Source organism: Carya illinoinensis, chromosome 3 (genome assembly GCF_018687715.1).
Source record: "Carya illinoinensis cultivar Pawnee chromosome 3, C.illinoinensisPawnee_v1, whole genome shotgun sequence".
NCBI lineage: Eukaryota > Viridiplantae > Streptophyta > Magnoliopsida > Fagales > Juglandaceae > Carya > Carya illinoinensis.
In genome coordinates, this window is record NC_056754.1 from 55439537 (window position 1) to 55455830 (window position 16294).

Here is a 16294-nt window from a genome sequence, read left to right on the forward strand (position 1 = left end):
CGTTGATTTCTGCCTTTGTACACAAAGGTCGCAGGGTGTATGACATTGGCACTGTTCTGTACCAATTTAAACAGCTCTAAAACTCAACATTAAAAGACTTTTTTGGGCTTTGGGTCTACTAGATAATACGATGATACATATCTACAGAACTTCTGTCCTTACTACACAATAAAGTTTCAGAAAGAAAATTAGAGGTTGGGGTTGAGAGTCATGAGTCAAAGAAATTCCACATTCCTTAGCTCTAAGTAGAATCAAGGAAAACTTCTTTTCTCCTAAGGCCTAAGAGTACTCCTCTTCTACCTAATCACCTCTTCTACCTACTCAAAGAAAGTAGGAATCAAGAAGTAGCTCTCAATCCAATAGTAATCCATCTTTATTAAGTCCACCCTATGATTTATACTCGAAACTATGCTAACAATGGTCATTCAATTCCATTAAAGCTAAGCCGGCTAATCTAACCACTTAGTAGCACATTTAATGAAGTAACGGCTAACTCAGTAAACCATATAGGCATATACCCTTTTTTTTGGTTTTGGAGGAAGGGGAAGAGGGGGGGGGGGGGGGGGGGGGGGGGGGGGGGGGGGGGTGGGGTTGGAGAGTTGAAACTTGAGTTAAAACGTTACCCAAAACTAATCTATAAGATTGCTTGCTGATTGAACACGACCAAGGTAATCTTAAATCATATTTTTTTATAGGCTAAATGTATTAAATCTTAGTTGACCTCTGCAAAATACCTTTAGAAAGTGTTGCAAACAGATAATCATACAACTAATCTTCACTAAGTTGTACATCCCTCTTAGGCTGTTTCATCCATTCCATTGCTGCAAGCCGGCAACAACAGGTTAATTTAGGGCACTATTGATGGAGTGGTAACATTGTAATTCTGTTGAAAATGGAGGTTCTTTTTGGTTCAAAAGGAAGATGGAGTCTAGGCTGGGACAGTGACCCACACTCCACACGGTTGGGCAGAGAGAACCGAATTTTTACATTAAAGGCATAAATGACGTTGGAAGAAGTGCCTTACACTTCAGCTAACATGCACCTTTTCTCTCCTAAAAGCCTCGTCACGTCTGCAAAATTGCAAATTGCCCTATAGAATCTTCAATATATAATATGCCTTTTTACATCTTCAATATAATATATTATCAAGTTGATTGTCTGATTTGCTCAAAAAAAAGGTGATTTTATGCTTTTGTTTGTCTCAAAGATATAAGTTTCTACAGTTTAGTTGGTCAAGAAACTCGGGTACGGTGAAAAGTGAACTGTGAAGATAATTGCTAACGAAAATGATCTCAAAACAGTCAAATGGTTACTTCATTTTTGTAACTGGTAATGGTACTTGTCTTCCTAGTTTCTTGCATTCTGTAACTTTAAGCTGCAGTGAACAAAATTTTAAATCTATATTTATTCAAAAAAATCAACTGCCCACCCTGTTCCACCTAAAAAAGAAGCAGAAATAAGAGAGAGAGAGTGTTGAGGAAGAAAACCCAAAAAAGTAAGCAATGCCAAGGAATTGTAGACATCCTCATTGATGGAATTTGGTATCCGGTTTGCTAGTTTTGTCCCATCACTTTATGCGCATGCCAATATAAGATAAAATATTGAATTGTGAGAGATCTTATGCTAAAATAGCAAATCCTTTTTCTAGAAGAGCCATAAATTAATCAGTAACAATGGTTATTTTGTAATCCAAAAATTTAAAAACCGCAAACATCCATTGAGTCTTGGAGCTGAGTCAGCTGACAAACAAGGTTCCTTGCTTTGGGAGAATAATACCCCACTGATGTAGTGCTGCGAGTGATCCACTCCTTAAATAAAATGTTTTGGAATCAAATGTACAAAAGAGCTAAGAAAAAAGGAATCTTGTTGCTTCTTGTCCCCTCCAAGTGAGTGTTTTTATGGCCCACACTCAGACACTCTTATCTTCAATCGCCCTTAGTTCCTATATTGATTGCCCTTTTGAAACTTTGTGTTTGTTGTTGTAATTTTATTGGGGGAGAGAGATCTATATATATTATTGCTTTACTTCTAATTCATATGGATTGCAACTTGCCAAGGTTAAAATGACCTCTATGCAACTCAAGTGAAAATGACCTCTAATATCATCTAAATGTTTCAAATTTGCTTTGATTGTTTACATGATCTTGATACCATTTGGATAGATAATCGACCAGCCGAAAGTAAGATATGAAGTTTTATCACCACCTCTGACTGCCTTTTCAAAATCTTCCCTACATGTTTATGCCAGGCTCTTATCAAAAAGGGATTAAATGAATTATAAATAAGACCCACACAGTTGCAGAATTTAGGTAAGGTTTTTTTTGAGAGAATGTTTAAGATGAAATGATATTATGCATATTGATGTATTTATATTACGATTAAGGTATTAGGATTTTGCACATTGAGTTTAACAGGAAAATTTTCACAACAAAGTATATAGAAGTATAATTATTCACGAATTGAAAATGTCTCCAAGATGTACAGTAAAAGGACTATATTAAGCACAAGTTTAATGAAATCATCCATTCATCTTAACCACTCAACTCAACATGATTCTTTACCCATCAAATCTGCAGATTTTTTTTTATAAAAAGAAAAATACTAGGAAAGGAAAGAGAAAGTATAGGGCACAGGCCTATAGATGGAGCTCCCTCAAACCTTGGGACCATAATATATAAATACATAGTGATGGTTACCAGCTATAAGATGAAAGGTAGCAATAGTTTGTTGTCTAAAGTTTACAAAGTTCTATGAAGCAAAGGCATAATGAGAGAGCTTGACTTTGTATGCATATTTCCCTGTCATCACGCCGACCATGTTATGGCTTTTTTGGAGATACATTTTGACTGCATCAAACTTTTCTGCAGCATTGGCATTTGCATCTTGTCTTCTTCTGCCCAAACTAGATTTAAGCCTTTCCTAACTTTGGACCCATTTTCCCTTTGCAATTTTAGGTCACATGTGGACCCTTGTTGTCACTTGTATGTCTATTTTTTGGAACTCATTGTTGAATTTTCGTGCTTCGATCAATCTTTGGGCTTCCCATTCATTCATTTATTTATTGCAAAGAACAATGTGAGTTGTCCTGGCCTACCTGTTCAATTCCAAAAGTACTGTGGTTAGGGGAATATATATGTTAAATTCATACAGAATTTCTTATATAATTTAGAGTCAACCTCGTCTCAATGTATTTGTGATTATATAGTTGTTATTTAATCATATTAATGTAACGAAAATGTATAACATTCTCGCTTTGACCAAACTGTAATGAAAATTATACGTGAGTGACAGTCAACGAGGGTACAGAGTACTTGTAACATAAATTCATAAGAAAATTCCACGCCAAACTCTGCATAATATTTTGATTAATTCAATGGAAGACCTACCCTTTTATCTTACAAAACCAATAGAAAATGGATATTGAGCATAAGATGTGTAAAAGTAGGAGTACCCAATAACCACCAACGAGTCTGTTGATTATTGAGTGCTTCATTATCATCACCTTACTTGATTGGTGGGTGCACAATGGGCTCCTTCTCAATCACCACCTTCATTGGGCGGTCTATGGGGACCCATTCCTTGTCTGCCGGTGAGACACAATTGTCAAATCGAAAAACATGCAATCAGATAGATTTTATTTTATTTTATTAAGTAGTTTCAACCACGCATCTTTGATCTTTTATTAATGATGGTCTTTGCAGTTGTGGACAAGTGAATTTAGAAGTGGAAGTCAGGCATGTTTGCCACAGACAAACATTAGTGTCATAATCATGCAGCTGCATGCTATCCGAGGTACTTGAATACAATGATGGAACAACAAAGCCAACCTACTTTTCCATCTTAACATCATCTACCTTTAACTTTCCCATGTATTTCCAAGTTCTCTCTTCTGCTTCGAATCCTGGCCCAACAGCTAGCGTTCCATTCAGACTAGATTCGATGTTCCTGAACTCTTTAACATGTTTTCCCCCATTTTTCTCAAAATAAATCTATGGATGGAAATGAAAGAGCGACTAGTTGTATCTGCTGGAAATTATAAGAGGATCTCATACTCATAGAGAGAGAGACGGAGATGGTAAAGTATAGTTATATGCCTTTACAATTATCACTCTCATTTATATCGTAATACAACGCTTTCCTGATTTAAAATTCCCGTTGAGGGTTAAATGTTTGATCAACAGGTTCAATAAACAATAGATATTACCTGTGTTAAGCTACTAGTTGCTATTTCATATACCAAAATATATGTTACAAGTCAGTACACAGTCTAATACAATTCCTGAGAAGATGAAATATATATTATCTCACAAGTGTTTCAAAAATGGATGATTCTTCATTACATTTTATCTTTACCCTACTTCATTGGATAATGCATACAAAATAAAATAAAAAAATAAAAAAATAAAAAAATTGGGGCACTCATATACAAACAGATAGTGGGATAATACATTCCAGTAGGCCATATGTTCCTTAGAGGGTGATCAGGCAATGCGGAATGGATGATGATATACTGGTAGGTACTTTATCTCCTCCGGAATTCACATATAGTTGAACATGTTACCTCGGTCACCCGCCCAGATTCCTGAGAATAAATACTAGTTGGTGAAAATTATGAGCAAACATGGACATGAGTACCATATTCTCTCGTGCACAGAATGTATATGTTGTACCGAAAATCTAAGTTCACCGAGACTATTATTATTACTTGCTAAAATTGACATGGTCAACATGAATCTTGCAATAGATTTGAAAACTTAAAATATGATGCCAGTATGCATGCCCAAATCCAACACATCAACTACAGTAATGTTGAAATTACCATATCTGTGAAGATGGGAAAATGCAGTTGGGATTAGCCTGACCACAAGCTCATTCAGTGAAGCAAAGCTTGTTGTTAGCTGGAGAACTCTAATGATATGACGGTCAATCCCGTAGGTAAAACAGATTAACTGCTTGGCCGAACCACTGACGAACAACCTCAGTCATGTGTTCGTCCAGCTTGTCAACCAGACTCAAAGAAACGTGCCACTGCTGAATAAAGCTGCCCCTCTTCAAATGGTTTTGACACATAATCATCCATCCCGCATTTCATGCACTCCTCATTTGAAGCCTGAATCACATCAGCTGTCATAGCCAATATTGGTGTATGCCAATGAGCTACATTCCCAAACATTTCTATCGATACTTGCCCTGATGTAATTTTCTCATTAACTTCACTCTCTACACAGCGGATTTGACGTGTTGCTTCAAACCTGCATAATTGCAGATAGAGTATAAGAATAAAACCAATACACGGGACAGGATTTATTTAATGGAAAGCATGCCATATGAGATGCTAAAATTAAAGGCACTCCCACTTTTATAACCCCATTGCAAACTTAGTGGTAATTTGGCATAAAATCCATTCAATAAAAAAAGGAGAGAATAATTACAATAAAAGTTGCAGCGTTCAAACCAGAGTTAAACAAAAATTTATAACAGTGTGACTAGGTGGAGGTCCGACCAATTGATATGCTGCCCAACTGAAACATTCTCTATTACTTATATTCAATGAGTTCTTATCAATAGAGATTAAGTGACGATCACAAACAACTCGGGCGAAAGACCAATAAAAGAAAGATTTTGGATTGAGAATTTTAGGTGACAGGCTGACCGTTTGCCCGGGGAAACTCAAGCAAGGTCCCCAACAGGTACTGTAGACAATTTCAAGGTCCTCACTTTTGTCTGATGTGTACACATCTAGATCCCTTTGCAATACAAAATTAAATAGGAAATTTTTGGAGTAAAGAATAGAAAGATTGATTACCCATCCATTTCTGGCATCTGGAGATCCATAAAGCAAGCATCAAAGTTGTGCGGTGGCTTAAGCATTGCTAAAGCAGCCTTGCCGCTCTCCACACAGGTCACAATCGCTCCATACTTCACTAGAGCGCCTTCTGCCACTCTTCTATTAACTACATTGTCATCCACCACCAAAATGTGCTTCTCTCTTAGTAAATTCCCAAGAGTAGATGCTTTTCTTCTGTTTATTTGCCTCTTCATACCACTTCCAAATACGTCTTGGAAGCAAGCAACTAAGACACTTAACCGAAGAGGCTTACTCAGTACATCATCTACAAGCCCAGCAGATTTGAGCTCACTGCGTCTATTGGGGCAAATGGAGGTAGCCACGAGAAAAATCTTTGGAAGATTTAGGGGGATCTCAGTCCTGCTGTTTTGCCCATTATCTTTGAGTGCATGATGGAAAAAGAGAGCAGTTTTTTCATCCCAAACATCTTTATCAATAAGGACCATGGCCAAATTTGTTGACACACTGCAAACCAATCAATCAAAAATGTGTTAGCAAATTCAAGCATGGACTACACAGTAAAATTTTAAGTAATCTTTATAATTTAATTTACCGATGATAAGCTCACTCCTTTTTCTTAATTTTGTGATAAGGCAGATAATAAAGCTTTATTTAGACAGTAGACAGTCCAAGATATCGGCTCTAACTAGAAAAAAACTATTTGATGTAATGGGTCCAGCTCATGAAAAAAAAAAAAAAGTTGAAAAGAAGCAGCCGATGCTAAAAATAGTTAGGATTCAGGAAGTAAAATCTACCTTGTGTCGCAAGCATTTGATAGATAAGAACATGCTGATTTCAGACTGAAAGCTATATCCGTGGATATCCCTAACCTCTGCAGATGATATCTAGTAACCTCAGCTCGGATAGTTCTTTTATCAATTACCAACGCTCTCAATCCTTGGAACTCTGAAACAGCTGTATCATATTGTTGCCACTTTGTATCCAGAGAACTTGTTTCTCCTCTTCTGAAAGGTCCGGCAAATGAAAAAGTACTGCCAATGCCAGGTTCACTCACAAACCCTATCTCACCGCCCATGAGATCCACCAAACATTTGCAAATACTCAATCCTATTCCAGTCCCACCATGTGTTCGTGAAGTGGAACTGTCTGCCTGCATGAAAGGTGTGAAGATGCGGCTTTGCGCATCAAGTGGAATTCCTACACCTGTATCCTCAACGGTTACTAGTAATCTGATCACTTCAGGTTCCTCCATTGGATTTCTACTGCTTAGCTTTTTAAAATGATCCCAGCTTTTCCATCTATCAACCACACGATACCCACTCAATGAATTATAAGTTTTGTCAGAGTTGTCTTGAACAGAACACAAGCCTTGTCTCAGGACTTCATCCATGCTATCTGGGGTGCCCCTCACTTCATCTTCCAGATGCACCGAAACAAATATATGTCCTTGGTCACGAGTGAACTGCAGTTTAAATATGTGAAAAGTTAACAGACCAACATTATCCAACCAGTAAAATGATCCTTAAAGATGCACTATCATGTATATAAGAACTATAAAAAATGACCATCTGATTGGCATGCTTGTAGCACAAGTCTAACATGTGGAAATGCATGGAGAACATAATCTCAGTTAAAGGGGCAGTTTGATAGTACAGTGTTGTATAAGAGATAAGAGAAGCTGGTCTCAAGTTGCATTGGAAGAGTATTTGGAGGAGTAAGGTGTCTTCCAAAGTTGCTTTTTTCGTTTGGACTGTCTCTCTTGGGAAAATCTTGACTACGGACAATTTGAGGAAGTGAGGACTTATTGTTATAGATTGGTGCTATATGTGTGAGACGAATGGTGAATCTGTGGATCAGTTATTATTACATTGCAAAGTGGCAAGGGCACTATAGGATGAGATATTTAGTGGGACAAAACTTGCATGGGTGATGCCTAGGAGATTGGTGAATCTTCTAACTTGTTGGAATGGTCTTCAAGGCAGTCCTTATGTGACTGCTGCATGGAGAATGATTCATTTATGTCTTATGCGGTGTATTTGACTGGAAAGGAATGAGAAGAGCCTTGAGGATAGGGAGCGCTCTTTGGATGAACTTAGAAATCTCTTCTTTCACACTTTATTTCTTTGATTTTCTGCTATTTACTCAACAGAACTAGTGTTCATGGCTTTCTTGTATCATTTTCTAGTTCCTAGACTGTAATTAGGAGTTTTGCTTTTATCTATAAAAAAAAAAAAATTCGGTGTTTTCTTTTGTATACTTCTTGTGTACTTGGGAAAATCCTTTTTCTTATGTTTCAATAAAATTTTATTTTACCTATAAAAAACAAGAGAAGCCACTCTCAAGACTTCTTCAGTATGCTTTGCCAGTGGATGGCAGCAAACCTTTGTCTCTCTAGTTTTAAATGGCAGTTCACTCCTGACAACAGACATAATCTCAATGAAAGGGGCAGTTTGATAGAATGGTGTTGTATAAGAGATTAGAGAAGCCGCTCCCAAGACTTCTTCAATATGCTTTACCAGTGGATGGCAGCAAACCTTTATTTCTCTAGTTTTACTTTCCATGATTCCCTTTCTCTCTCTCACACACACAAGGTGAATCTTTGTATACCCCCAAGTACTTCGAATATGCCTTCCTCTATTATGGATAAATAAAAAATACAACAATTTCATATGACATTAGGACTCAACCCGCATATGTTGAAAAACAACAACTAACCTTAATTGAGTTTCCTACAAGATTCGTGATTATCTGCCTGAACCGTCCAGGGTCACCAATGATGACTTCAGGTACTTGATTCGAGACATAAACCGCCAACTTTTCTCGCCCAAAAGAACACCAACATTCAAGTCGACATAAGAACTGATATCAACAAGAACAGTAAAAGAGTATAAAAGAAAATAACTTGATTTTACCTCGATCCCTTTTTCATTAGATTTTCCAGAGAAAAGTGACAAAACATTGTCAAGAACAGAACGCAGATCAAAAGGTACAGCTTCAAGCTCAAGCCTGCCTGATTCTATCTTAGCTCGATCAAGAACCTCATTTATCAGTGATATTAGATCTTTCCCACTATTATGAGCAGTCTGTGCATAATCCAGTTGAGTTGCATTAAGTTCAGTGTCCATCAGCATCTGCAGCATACCTGTAATATGATTGTAAATAGAATCTTGTTAGTTAATCCTTTGGGAGTTGCATATCATATTCTGTAATTAAAAGACTCATTATACCTAAAACACCATTCATTGGAGTCCTGATCTCGTGGGAAACAGTTGCAAGAAACTGCAGAGGAGAGAAAACTTCAGTGACGTGATCACTTGAAGGTACATTTCATAAGAAATAAACTAATAAAGAGAAGGAACAAAATGAAAAAAGAAAAGAGAAAATCATGATGTTATTATCTAAAGCTGTGAATGCAAAAAATCATGTGCTATGAGAAACATAACTCATCAAAAAAAACAACTGAGAAACATAGGGACTAGTCATCTGTCAGTATTTCTCAGGACCAAAAAGCTTACCAAAAAGAACTAAAGAATATCAGAAATAAAATGCACCTGAGATTTTGCCACATCTGCAGCTTCAGCACGAACTTTGAGTTCCTCCATCTTGCGATAGTCATCCTCCACTTTTGCAATTCGACTTATGGCAGCATAAAAGATATGTCCGACAAGCAAAGTGATAACTAGGAGACCCACTGATGCATTGATTGCCGTCCATGGTAATGGAGGTTTCTGTTTGAACCTGCAACCAGAGGAACATAATTATAGCTTAAAAAAATATATGTAATTCCACATCAAGGGCAGATATGAAGACAATAACTTGAGGAGCTAACCTGCAATGCATCTCATGCTTCCGGAGTGGATCCCCAAAATCAAGGTTGCTAATGTGCAATAGGCCAGTATCAGTGATGTTAGGACCATACATGTTGATGGGAGAAGAGTTATTGGTTGTATCATAAACATTCACAACGATCATTTGCTTGCTGGCAAGTTGGTGCAGAAGCTTCTCCACCAGTGATGGGACATCATAAGAAGCACCCAGATACCTTTATCAAAAATGAGTCCCAGCATAAGAGTCAGTTCTGGCTCAATGATATAAGATTGTATACTTCACAACAGGGCATACATGAGTTCTAGGCCACCAGAATAAAGAAAATTACTGGGAGAGAATTACCGGCCACCAGAATAAAGAAAATTACTGGGAGAGAATTACCCCACAGTAGCTTCAATACGTTGCTCCGACGTAGCATCTGAAGGGAGGTCAGTGTTGTAGACAGCAAATGTGAGAACAACACCAAGGTGATTGGATTTCAATAGCTTGAAAGGAGATGTAAGCACTCCCTTTCCGGTTGCCCTCGCTCGCAAGATGTTCTCGCGATCTTCCTATTTTACAATATAAGATCTTAAAGAGATGTGTGATCTTAAAAGATGTGCCTAAACATAAATCTTGAACTTAAAGTGGTGTGCCTAAACATCAATCATTTTGAAGTACTTCTAATGTTGACCCATAATGACACATTGAGATTAAAATCTCAAATGGGAGATCTGCTTTGAAAGCACGTGGCTGCATAAAGTTCTTCATTACTGGACCAGTATAAGTAGCCCCATAAAAATCAAACCTGATTATGCAAATGTGATGCTTGCCTAACTTTGACTGATGACATCCTAAGCACACTGACAAACAACACGGCATTAAATGAATGTTTTTATTTTTTTATTTTTTATAAGAGGTAAATTTTATTGATACGAATGAAATAGGCATAGCCCATGTACACAGGAAGTATACGGTTTCAAATGAAGTACACAGGAATTAAATGAATGTTTTAAATTCCTCCCGTAAACATTTTTCTTATATCAAAGTACTGCAAACAGTTTCAATCATCCAACTAGGTCAATGTCCAAGTCAATCAAATCAATCAGGATAAGCTCCATTACGTGGAAGTTTATCCATTGGCAGCTCTATACCACATCAATTTGAAGGAGACTTAAGATTTTTTGCAGGGCAAAAATTGTGAATACAAGTCTGAGTGAGTGTCTTGCTCAATTAAGTGGAAAGTTGCAAACTAATATGGGAACATCATTAGCTCAATGAAGCACACCTTTCCAGACATCATGTCAATAGAGACAATATGGGAGACTGTTTCTTGAGAAAATATTACAGGTGCATATTCATCTTGAACAGGTGAAGGATCCAAATTTTCTGGAATACAATCTTGGACTAAAGTCTGGTCCTCTGTTTCCATTTTCTTGATCGTCCATCCATGCTGCTTCTCAAATTGACCCCTGTCTGAGTGAGGAACTTTCAAAGCATAAGCAACACCACTAGTAAGTGGTCTCTCAAAAGCTGTTCTCTCAGTATATTCACCAAATGTTTTCTGTAATAAAAGAGAGAACTCCAAAGTGAACGTCACGTGACAGCATACAAATTCGTGAGTTAATGACTTGTTTCTTACATCAAAGCTGAATTCTCAAATAAATAAATTCAACACTTCACAAAGATTTCACATCCTTTCAGCAAGGTTTTGCATGACTATATGCCCATGATCACACAAGGAAATGATAGCCATTAGCATGATTTTTCAATCATGGACTATTATCTACATTGCACGTTACAACTACAGTTCAAGAAACTATACCATTGTTAATACTCGAGGGTAACTTTGTAAAGGAAGCAACTATTATGTACAGAGGGTTGAATATAATTGTAATCATCAACATTCGCTCGTAAATACAGTTAAAGTAAAACAATTAATATACAAAGAAAACATTTAAGGAAGATGGGAATTTAACCTGATCAATTGCAGAAGGATGTTTTCCATGGTGAAAGGTAGAGACTAGAATAGCCAAGGCATGAACATGGTTCATGCTCACATTGAATTGATCCTGCAACATCCGGGCTCGCTCATCACACATGTTGGCTAGTGTTTCCTCCCTCCTCAAAGCAATATCTTCATTTAAGTACCAAAATAACCAAACTGACATGGTAATTCCAAGCAACACAAATACAAGAAGAAGCTTCTTCCTCCACTTCCCAGCACCTTTAGGAGGACTGTGCACTTGCTGTTGCTGCTTCTGCTGCTGGGCCTCTGTAGGCTGATGAACAACCTTCTCCCTTTGGTTCCCCCACAATTTTAAGTGCAAGCCAAACATCTTGCAGCTCACTACAGCTATGAGGAGTAACCAACTCACTTTAACAAAAGTACAGAAACTTTCACAATGCTCTTTCTCACAGCCGGCCAGTGCCACCAATAGCAATACATTCTGGTTGAAGACAAAGAAAGATGTTTTTTTCTCCATATCATCATGCATTGATATAATCTTTTGCATTGAAACATTTAGCTATCTCAATTAGAATTCTGAATCAGAAAGTCTAAGAGGTATTATAATATACATGAGAGTATACCTAAGACATACAAAGCCCTTGCTCAAACTTTCATATTTAAAGCACATTGTTTATGTATAAACATACATTAACAGCATGATCTTGTGAGCATGGCTCTACACCAAACCCTTGACTAGCTAAGGTGATTCCCCCATCCCATCCCAAACTACTCTAAAAGGAAAAAAGGAAGTGAAAAAAATCTATTATTTTTTCACAACAAATTTTAATCTTGAAGCCTATCTTATGGTATGCATTAAGTATATCAGTGGTATCCTCTTGTGCACTCAGTAGCCATATATATTACTCTCTAACTCTCTTGTCTAAGCACACATTTGCAGGTTGATTATTAAATCTAGACTTTATTGATATATCCTCTCTCTCTCTCTCTCTCTCTCTCTCTCTCTCTCTCTCTCTCTTGATGAATAAGTCAAGACTCAATTGATAATCAGAAGACTGATATCCAAGTACATGAAAAGGTTTTAAAATTGTCAAGCATGAAGCATTCACATTCCATTTTACAACAACATGATCATACCTTTCCAAAAATCTGATGATTGGCAGAAATTGGTGAAACATTAGATGGCAAAATAAATGGTACATGTTGATCGTCTATTATAGACATTCCAAGCTTCCTGGAGATGAACTCATCTCTAGCAGGGCATTGGTCTCTAGGTTCATCATTTTCTGCAACCCATATATGCTGCTTGTCAAACTCCTGCACCTCTGAACATGGTAAACTCAGAGCACAAGTAACACCATCACTTAACAGCATTTTGGGCCCTAACTCTTTAGTACACCGTAGGGACATTATCTGCAATGAATTGACTAGTGAGAGGAACTAAAATACAAAGCAAGTAAACAATGACAACAAAACCATGCATCCTTTCCATCTAATAGTACCTTGTACATGCCTTGGGCCCTTTTTGTACATAGATAGGATCCCTGACCCGGTATATCATTATCAGAATGAAGAAACTATGTGGCAAGTCAATTCAGTCAAGAAATTGTTTGACACTCCTGATATCGTCTGATTATAAACCTTTAAATTGATCTATTCCTTCCTAATTGCAGATGTGTGAAGTTCATGTTTGGTCCTCATCCTTGTGTAAAATTATTAGGTACTTGGAGTACGGATGATGTGGTAGTCTCATCCTTTCACAACATGCCATCCAATTAATATTGCTTATGTAAAGTCATTATCTGTAACAAAAATTACACTTTCTAGTCACATGGAAGCTATTATATGCTATACTTACATTTCCTTACACCCCTTGTTTGTCATGATTTCCTTGATGTTCCTGACATTAACCAAAAATAAAGGCACCCCACTAACATCGAGGGCCCATGACCCTCATTTAGGACGGAGAAAGACCGTAGTTACATATCCCCGTGTAAATAAAAACACATTCCCAACTGTAAAATCAACATCCAAACTAAAAAACGTTAATAAAGCATTTGCATCGTAGTTTAAAGTTCCTGGTATGATGTCTAATGCTTCCAAATTACTTCATCATATTCAGATGGCTGTAATTTTGAAGAAGAGCGGATAAGGTGGGAAGAAAATCAACACTACACGTCCAAATAAAAGTTCCAATACAAAACAAGGTTCCACGAAGAGTAAAACTGTAAATAAGCAAAGCCAGAAACATTTCAAGCTACAATAAGAAAATTGAGACCAAGATATGGAAGAGTCCAGAACTACTAAAGATGGAATCTAAGAGCTATAAACACAGTACCCGATCTGATTTAGGGAATACGGACGCCAAAGCGTGAAGCTGGTTCCTGCTCACATTGAATTCCTGTGGGAAGATTTGAGCTTTTTCTTCACTGGAATCTGGATTCTTATTCTTCTCCCTCAAAGTCCCACTATTTAACCTTGAGAAAAGCCATATGCTTCCTAAAGAAACAAGAATAAGCAAGAGAAACAGAAGCTTTCTTCTCCATTTTCTGACAGAATTTGGCCCCTGCAACGGCTCCTTTGCCTTCTTCAACTTGGAGCAAGCTGGCAATCTTCCATTCAAGCCAGCGAGCTTGCAATTCAGAGACATCCTTACTAAAGCCCACCTATGTATCTTCACGAAGAGCCTTGAAAACTTGAGAAAGCCCCCAGCTACGGCAGGACAAGTCATCAAAATCAGACCGCTTAAAGAAACAGTGACAATTCCACAAGAAGGTGAAATTGCTGAAAATCGACCAGATTCTTCACCAAGCCCACTCGAATAAGCTCGAGAAAAAGGTGAAATTGCTGGAAACCAAATTCCTATATTAACGTAGCAGCTCCAACCATCCACATGCCATGAAAACAAAGCGAGCCAACCTCTTTACAGATGTCTTCCACCTCCCGGTGTCAATTATCTAGTACCAAGTTTTTTTCTCCACAATCACGGAAGCATTAAAGCCGTTCGAAACCACACCCATCTTTTGAAAGACACCAAGCAGTAATAATCATGGCAAGCAAACAAGTTGAACCAAACCCAGTTGTCATTTTGACAAATCTGTGAGGAATCATCGGTGAGATAAGAAAAAACTTGGCGTCTTCTATAACTGGTTTTTCTGCCTCCCACAGCACCGTATAGCCTAAAAGAAGCATCAAGAATGAAACATTTTCAAAGCAGACCCATCATCAAGAAAATTTGGATTAAACCCAACCTAAGTGGAATCAATGATCAGACGGGGATAAAAAGTGAACCCATTTCTTTTCCCTCTTTAACCCAACACACACACACTCTCTCTCTCTCCTCTCTGTTACTGTTCAGTTTGGTCTCCAGCGCTTGATATTGAGGTTAGCCGCATGATTATCTCATCATGTGGTGGGGAAGGTTAAGCAAAAGCAAACAAAACCCATGTCCAATATCGCACCAAAACCTTCGTAAATTATCTTATCAAGTTTCGAACGTATCATTTCTTATTTTAACGTTATTTGTTTATATTTACTTCGCTTTTGTTGTACTTTTGCTTTTGTGTTGAGTATGAGAGAGATGAAAGAGACTGCACCATTCAGCGATTAAAGATGGGCATTCGTTTACTGCCAGACTGCCGGCATACGGATTTGAAAGTGTGAGAGAGAATGAGAATTTAAGGTTGGAGAGAGACAGAGAGTGAGTGTTTTAAATATAATGATAAGTATAATTATGCATTAATCTTTATATTAATATAATATAATTAATTAAAAAGTAGATTTTATTAAAAATAATATTAATTTAAATTTTAAGTATGAATAAATCAATATTAATACATAAATTAATACATAACTGTACTTAAATGTAGCAAAACTCTTTCTTTTTTTTTTTGAGAAAATTGCCACCAATGCTTCGACAATCGGTTATAAAACTATTAACATTTCCACGCGTCATATTTTCACATCTCTTTAGATATTTTCTAATTATATAAAATAAATATTTTGACCACAGCAAGTAAATTTAAAATTACAGTTATTTTTATATATTATTTATATGTTTTATTAATATAATTAATTAAAATAATTATTTTATATTAAAAAAATAACGTAATTAATTACATTAATAAAATATATAAAGAATATGTAAAAGTGATTAGATATCAAATTTTTGATAAATTTATCATGAATAGTTGTTTAATATCTCTGTTTCCTCTGTTTCTATTGGCAATGACACATTTGCTGTTGGCTAAGCCCTTCCACTCTTCTCCCTTCTCCCTTTTACTTCCATGGCTTATAAACCATTATTGTATAATCTTTCACATCTTGATCTCCCACGATAGAAAATGATGGATCTATAGCTCTTTGTTCTTCGAGCAACACGCCTTGCCATCAGATTTTCAAACAGTATCCAAATCTAATGTACGATGTGTCTCGCATGCCTCTAAGGGCCGCGCATGGACTACATAGTACATACACACTATCCATATGGTTCTCTCCTTATTATACACACCTCTTCAACATCTTCTCCAATCTAATGTTTATAAAATTTGACCACCCATACATCTTTACTATCAATACAAGGGCAAGCTACACATGTTTGTACAACTCTTTGTACTTTTTGAGAGACAGCTAAATAATGATCTATCTAACCATTCATACTTAAATATCTTATTCTAAAGTTAACATACTCATTTATCTTTGAAGAAAAA

General features: G+C 36.9%; 1 protein-coding gene across 1 annotated transcript; it reads right to left on the bottom strand.

The window, feature by feature from the left end:
• Positions 1-4200: 4200 nt before the first annotated feature.
• Positions 4201-15057, bottom strand: LOC122305467 (histidine kinase 2-like). Its single transcript, XM_043118027.1, has 14 exons — positions 13924-15057; positions 12723-12998; positions 11596-12066; positions 10905-11180; positions 10019-10188; positions 9639-9851; positions 9361-9547; positions 9037-9088; positions 8722-8951; positions 8525-8623; positions 6604-7271; positions 5807-6313; positions 4820-5252; positions 4201-4582 (listed from the first exon to the last, which is right to left on the bottom strand). Exons 1-13 carry the CDS (start codon positions 14314-14316, stop codon positions 5003-5005), a joined length of 3792 nt encoding a protein of 1263 aa, XP_042973961.1. The 5' UTR covers positions 14317-15057; the 3' UTR covers positions 4201-4582; positions 4820-5002.
• Between the last annotated feature and the right edge of the window lie 1237 nt (positions 15058-16294).